This window comes from Haplochromis burtoni, unplaced genomic scaffold, assembly GCF_018398535.1.
Source record: "Haplochromis burtoni strain Fernald_Lab_line unplaced genomic scaffold, NCSU_Asbu1 Contig_709, whole genome shotgun sequence".
Classification (NCBI taxonomy): Eukaryota; Metazoa; Chordata; class Actinopteri; order Cichliformes; family Cichlidae; genus Haplochromis; species Haplochromis burtoni.
In genome coordinates this window covers 20,386-27,567 of record NW_024583070.1, presented here as the reverse complement: position 1 = coordinate 27,567, position 7,182 = coordinate 20,386, and the positions used below count along the sequence as shown (strand labels likewise).

At 50.9% G+C, this 7,182-nt stretch overlaps 1 protein-coding gene across 1 annotated transcript; it reads right to left on the bottom strand.

The window, feature by feature from the left end:
* Positions 1-4,895: 4,895 nt before the first annotated feature.
* On the bottom strand, positions 4,896-6,769 carry LOC121812643. The gene is made up of 2 exons (XM_042215377.1): positions 6,634-6,769; positions 4,896-6,453 (listed from the first exon to the last, which is right to left on the bottom strand). The coding sequence occupies exon 2, from the start codon at positions 5,808-5,810 to the stop codon at positions 4,896-4,898; it is 915 nt and encodes a 304-aa protein (XP_042071311.1). The 5' UTR covers positions 5,811-6,453; positions 6,634-6,769.
* Positions 6,770-7,182: the final 413 nt, after the last annotated feature.

Below are 7,182 nucleotides of genomic sequence, written 5' to 3'. Positions count from 1 at the left end.
ACCTCTCTCCGCAATGGCAGAATTAAACAGACTGCTGCGCTACAACAGGCCGGAAAAGGATATTAACACCAATTCCAGTATTCGGAGGGAATCTGAGGTTAAGCGAGAGCATACCTGTAGCTGTCATATAATCGGCTCTTGCTGATCAGTCCGTCGCAGTACGCCAGCATTTACTGCTGTATCGTACCAGAAGCTCGGGAGGAATTAATCCAACAAGACATCGGCTTAGCTTTATACAGGCTAGCGCCACCCTGCAATCAATGTGCAGGTGGGTTCCCAATTAACCCGATCACCTGATACAAGGAGCGAGTGCAGTGGAAAGAGAGCGAGGGTGGTAGAGCGAGCGGAGAGAGAGAGAGAATGAGAGAAGAAACAAAACGGAAGGCAGAGTAGCCCATCTGGCTACATCTACCCCCCCTTTTTGTATTGGCGCCCCGACAATAACTCAAGGAACCTAACACCATGGCCTGAATATGGCAAGCTGAGCATTAGCAACTGACGCAGATTCAACAGGACGTGGCAAGTGATAAACATTTGAGTGATGACCAGCTGTTGAACGTGCTGTTCTCCGTAAATGTGGCCCACTCACCTCAGACTGTTCAACAGAGCCTGAGGAAGAACCTGGGGGAGCAGAGGTCGAGGGTGCTACAATCACACTAGGGGTGGACCTGAGCTCCACCGATGGAACTCTAGAGGCATCGGGAAGTGACACCACAGGTGCTACAGGGTGTGAGGGTACCTCAGGGACAAGGAGCCACAACTCGTCGTCACTCAGAGAGGTCTGCTCTGAGTCAGCGGGTACAGGTGGGGGTGGAACCGGTGGACCAGGTGTAGGTGGCCCTAGGCTGACCTGTGCCTTTAACATGTCACGATGGACATGTCGAACCTTCTCCAAATCTCCCACGGGGGCAATGGTATAAACAGCCCCATTCTCTTGGGGTGCCCTCAACACCTGATAGACCACAGAGCTCCAAAGGTCCTGGATCTTGTGCCGGCCCCGGGCGCTGTGATCTCGAAGATACACCAGCTGACCGACCTTTAAAGGGACAGGGTGGACTCTCTGGTCATGCCGCTCCTTACGACGGTCAGCGGCCAGCGACAACCGTGCCCGAGCTCCCTCAAAAGCCACCATTAACCTGGCTTGGTGCTCGGCCACCCAGTCCTGTACCTCTCCAGGCACTGGGTCCTGAACTCGGCCTAGAAGGAAATCAATAGGCAGCCTAGGATCCCTGCCAAACATCAAGAGAAACGGTGACTCTCCAGTGCCCTGATGTGGCGTGCTATTATAGCAAAAGAGCACATGCGGTAAGCATGCAGCCCAGTCACGTTTCCGAGATGATGGCAGAGTCCGGAGGAGGTTATGGAGGGTTCGGTTAAACCGTTCGCACTGCCCATTACCCGCTGGGTGGTAAGGGGTTGTACGGGACTTGGCTACCCGATACAATTCGCATAACTGTTGCATCACCAAACTCTCAAAATTTCTACCCTGGTCAGAGTGGAGGCGGCTTGGAACGCCAAACTTAAAAAACCACTCTGTTAACAGGGCCTGGGCCACAGTAGAGGCCCGCTGGTCCCGGGTAGGGACTGCAACAGTGTATTTGCTAAAAACGTCAGTCATAACCAAGACGTTTTCAACTCCACTACGGGAAGGTTCCAACACCGTGAAGTCTATGGCCAGGATTTCATTTGGCCTAGACGCCAACAGGTGACCCATATAACTGTGAGACCCCAACTCTGAGTCCTTTGCGACCTGACAGCGTTCACAACGCTGAACCCATTGCTTGATGTCAGAGGACATCCCGGGCCAATAGCAACGCTGCCTGACCAGTTCAGTGGTACGCTCAATACCTTGGTGCCCATGGTCCTGATGCAGCTGCCTCAAGGTCTCAGGCTTCAGAGCCTCTGGGAGAACGAGTTGGAGGGCTTCCTCACCTCCACCTGGACGCAAAATACGGCGATAAAGGATGCCATCCTTCTCCACCAGACGGTCCCACTGACGCAGCAGAACCATGACTGGTTTAGGGACCTGACTCCTTTCCTCTGAAGAGGGCGGGGTGTGCCTCCTCCAGTATACCAAGAAATCCTTGAGGAGGGGGTCAGCCCCCTGCAATGCACGAATATCCTCCAGGGAGTGAGATGGAAAGGCCCCAATCTCCAACTGAGTAACGGAGGGCAAAACGGCTGGACACTGAGCCTGCTGAAGTGAAGTCGGGACACAAGTCCCAGGCAACACACCCTCGGCCAAGCTGGAGCTCGTCTCATACTGTCGAGAGAGAGCATCAGCATTCCTATTACTGCGGCCTGAGCGATACTTGATCTCAAAATCGAATGCTGCCAGCTGGGAGGCCCACCTCTGCTCGGTGGCACCCAGCTTAGCTGAAGAGAGGTAACTGAGTGGATTGTTATCGGTGTAAACCACACACTTCTGCCCCAGCAGGTACTCCCGGAACTTCTCGGCCATGGCCCACTTGAGCGCAAGAAACTCCAGCTTCATGGAGCTGTAATTGTCCATATTGCGCTCATGTGGCCGAAGACCTCGACTAGCATAAGCCACTGGCCTAACGACACCCTCTACATCTTGGGAGAGAACTGCACCTAAACCACTGTGGCTGGCGTCAATCTCCAAGATAAATGGGCACGTAAAGTCAGCATATGCTAGCACAGGTGCAGACACAAGCTTTGCTTTCAGGGCCTCAAAGCTCTCCTCACACTGAGGGTCCAAATAGCACTCAAACTCTGTCCCGAGCCCTTCTTTGTCTTTGTGCCAGCCGATTTAGCCACCACTTGATGCAGAGGAGCCGCCAATGCGGCAAACCCCTCCACAAAGCGCCGGTAATAGCTGGCAAAACCCAAAAAGGATCGCAACTCTGACACGGAACGAGGACACTGCCATTTGGCTACTGCGTCAACCTTGGCTGGATCGGTCGAGACACCCTCGCAGGAGATTACATGGCCCAAGTAGTTAACCTTCTGCTGGAAAAAGGCACACTTTTCTAACTTAGCCTTGAGCCCCTGTTGCTGCAGCCTTGCCATCACCATCTCTAGCCGTTGCAGGTGCTGAGAGACAGACGAGGAGAACACAATGATGTCGTCTAGGTACAGCAGTAATGACTGGCATTGCTGATCCCCGAACATCCTCTGCATTAGGCGCTGGAAGGTACCAGGAGCATTGCACAGCCCGAATGGCATACGATTCCACTCGAACAGGCCAAACGGCGTGCAAAAAGCGGTCTTGGGCTTATCCTGCTCAGAAACTGGCACCTGGTTGTACCCGCTGGCCAGATCGATGGTAGAAAACCAGCGTGCGCCAGCTAGGGCATCCAGACTTTCCTCGATGCGAGGTAAGGGGAAGGCGTCCTTCCTTGTTTTGCTATTCAGCAAACGGTAGTCAACGCACAGACGGAGGCTTCCATCCTTCTTGCGGACCAACACGATGGGAGAGGCATACGGACTGCTACTTTCCCTAATTACCTGGGCCTCCAGTAGCTGGTTGATATGAGCCCTGACAGCCTCGTAATCAGAAGGAGGAATTCGCCTGTACCTCTGCCGGACAGGTGCGTCGTCGAGCAGTGGTATGTCATGCGAAATGAGGTTTGTGCAGCCCAAGTCTCCCTCATAAGTGGAGAAAACAGAGCTGTACTTCCGCAAAAGTAACCGTACCTCATGTTGCTCTGGCTCAGCGAGAGCAGACAGGTCAATCGTATCCACCATCTCTTGAGCAGGGCTGCTGGTTGTATGGGAGGAAACGGTAACGGGAAAAGAGTGTTCCTCGCTAACACCAGCAGGGAGGCTAACAACAGTAGCTTTGCTTATCACTCCCAAACGGGTCCGCGGGTGGAGAACAGCTTCCGCTGTCCCTACATTGGTGACTGGGATGTAGGCAACGCCCTTATCCACCTGGACCAAACATGGAGAGGCCAGCAACCCAACGGGCAACCCGGACTCAGAAGGTTCAAAAAGCACAGCCTGACCTGACAACTGCTGAGAACAAGTAGTGGCCACCAGCTGCATAACACCACCAGGTATCCGCCGGCGACGGCCCTGTACCTTAACGGTACCGACAGGGTCCTCTGGGGCTTGGGCTGCAGACTGGTGACACTGATGTAAGGCCTCCAAAACTGGTCTCGGTGCCTGTGACACAGAAGGAGAATTAAACAAGGAGCCACCGAAAGCCCCAAACAGTTCTTGATAACAGCGGCGGATTACGTTCATTCCTAAGATGCCAGGGACAGAGGGCGTAGCCCCAGGAGGGTCCTTCACTATAAGGATTCCACAAGAGGGCATTTCCTTGCCACACAGGAGTACACTGAGCTCCAAATAGCCAATGTAAGGGATGGCAAGCCCATTGGCAGCCCGAAGCTGTAGCCAATGGCATGACTGAAGGCGTTCCTGTCCCCAAGGGGCAAAATGTGCCAAAAAGAAACTTTCTGTGATGGTGGAAACCATGGACCCAGTATCCACCAAACAAGGGACAGTTACCCCACTAATAAGCACATCCATCTTTGGACACGATGAAATTAGCCTGCCAATCCTATCTTTCTGTGAGCCAGTGAACTCCCCACCTGAACTGTGACTCTGCAGCTCAGATGGCGTTAGTTTTCCGACTGGGTAGCGGGAAAGAATGCAATGAAATGGCCGAACAGTATAATTGACTGTTAGACGAGTAGAGATCAAAGATAGGCTTACCTGATACATAATCAGCAACCTGCTACTAGAAGGCGGACCGTAGAAGCCCGCTCCCCAGTGCACTCTCACATCCGGTGACACCTGTGATCAAAGGTAGGGCCTACGAACGCCGGTGGAGTTTGTGTGCTGTATGCTGACCACCTCCCTGGCGTGTACTAAGAAATCACCGAGCATTAAGGACAGCCTTCTGTGCTTATAGTCCTTTAGTCCTAGAACACTGTCTCGGGTGTTCTGTACACAGAAGACACTTGGCTCAGTGGCTGATTCCTAACGCCTTGTTGGCTTAGGAGTTCCTTTAGCTCACGCCACTCGGACTCGGGTGTACCAACAGGAGCGAACCTAGGGCTAGTGTGCACTCCGCACTGAAAACCATATGCCGATGGTTGAGAATAGCCACGGTCGCGAACACCGCCTGAAAACCCTTCTCTTTCCCATCTAATTGCTTCCCCGCGCACCTCTAACAAGGTGGCAGTAGGCACACGGCGAACGTATTGTTTAAGCTCTCTGCGGAGACCACTATCAACCACATGTTCTACAAATTGGTCTCGGAGCAACACCTCTGCGTTACGCATACCATCAGGTGCACTTTGTTTTACTTGCTCCATCAGAGCCATTAGCGCTAAGGAAAACTCCTGCAAAGTCTCTCCCTCCCGCTGTCTCCTCGAAAAAAAAGCCTGCTGCAGAGTGACATAGGACTGCGCATTGCCATACAGTTCCTTTAAAATGGTCAACACCCGAGCAGGATCCCCTCGCTCTAAATTAGGGCGAAATTTGATCTCCTCCCTTGCTTCTCCCTCTAAATGGTCAAAAATAAAGAAAGCTTGATCAGCAACAGACAGGTGCCGGGCACGCATGCATGCTTGAACCTCTTCAACCCATTCAGCTATATTGATGCCCGTTCTACCATTGAACATGGGACATTTACGGTCCCTAGGCACCACCACCAGACGCTCTGTAACGGCGGCCTGGCTACCAACATTTGGTATGCAACCAGCTGGTACAGAAGAGGACGACGCGGCCCCACCACCAGACTCGAGCACAGCGCCCCCATCCCGGCGCAATTGCTCATTATCTGCCCTTAACTGCGCTACCAAGTCTCTAAGTTGCTGCAATTCTTCCTCCATAATAAATTTTGACCCAAAAAAAAGAAAATTAAATCAGCAAGGTGCTAAAATCCTACTACTCTTCCTTCTACCTGGATACTGCTGTCTTGTCTATAATCACACTCTAAAACAAATAGAGCCTTCAAACAGGTGAACTAGGATCGTTGCAAAAAAAACAATTTACAAAACCGAACATCTACCTCAAATGTGCATCCTGTCGACCAACGCCAAGTATGTGACCAAGTGGTCGGCGGGGTTATGAACAAAATAAATAAACTTGACAACGCCACCTAGGGGAATTACACCCCCAGGAAATATATTTAAGAAAAATAAAGAAAAGGAATAAAAGAAGACCGCACAGATTCAAGGATGCACACTGAGGCAGGTTGGCTTCCAATATTAAAACAGTTTTATTTATAAAATGAATAAAATATTATAAATAATATTTTATAAATAAAATATTAAAAGTCAAGATGTAGCGTCATTATTGACAGTGTCCTACAGTAAAAATAAACAATCGTGGAACTTGGACTTACCAGCAGCCGTGGAACCAAAAGAAAATCACACCACAAGAATCACTGCAGACCACCCAGTGCTGTACAAAAGAAAGTGTGAAAACGACCCACCACCTGAGGTCCCAGGGCCACTGGCTCGTCCTCCTTCACTGAAATAAAACACAGAAAAGTATGTTAAAAGAATAAAAGGACACTGAGCGTCAGGCTCGCTACAAATCATAAAAAGACTAAAACACACCTTAATAACTTTAATAAAAGAAATCTAACACACACACACACACACACACGCACACACACGGGAAAGGCTTATTCCCCACGGGTCAAACTACCACTCGTGCTGGTAATAATTATTCTCAGGCGTAGGCCGGTCTGGCTCCCCACCGGCTGAGACCGGCCACCCAGGTGATTTAGAGTCCCAGCACGACACTCGGGCAGAGAATCACTTCAGCCCGATCACAGAAGTATGGGTACGGAACAACAGCCCAGGGTAAAATAAAACACCAGGCGAACCCAAAAAAAGGTAAGCCTACTTAATAAAAACAAGATAAGACAAAACAAGACAAGACAGCAGACTCCACCAAGGAGGAGTTCACAACAGCAGCTGAGAAGGCAGTCCACTCTTCCAATTTAGGTTGGACAATTTACCATGGAGAGGTGAGTACAGCAGTGAACCCTGAAACAGATAAATGTAACCTTAAACTCTTATAGCTATGAATGCTAATAAAAGTAGTTCTAACGGCTTACCCCAGGACCGGAGGCACTATACTCTCATTGGTGGAGATACCACGAACACCTCTCTCCGCAATGGCAGAATTAAACAGACTGCTGCGCTACAACAGGCCGGAAAAGGATATTAACACCAATTCCAGTATTCGGAG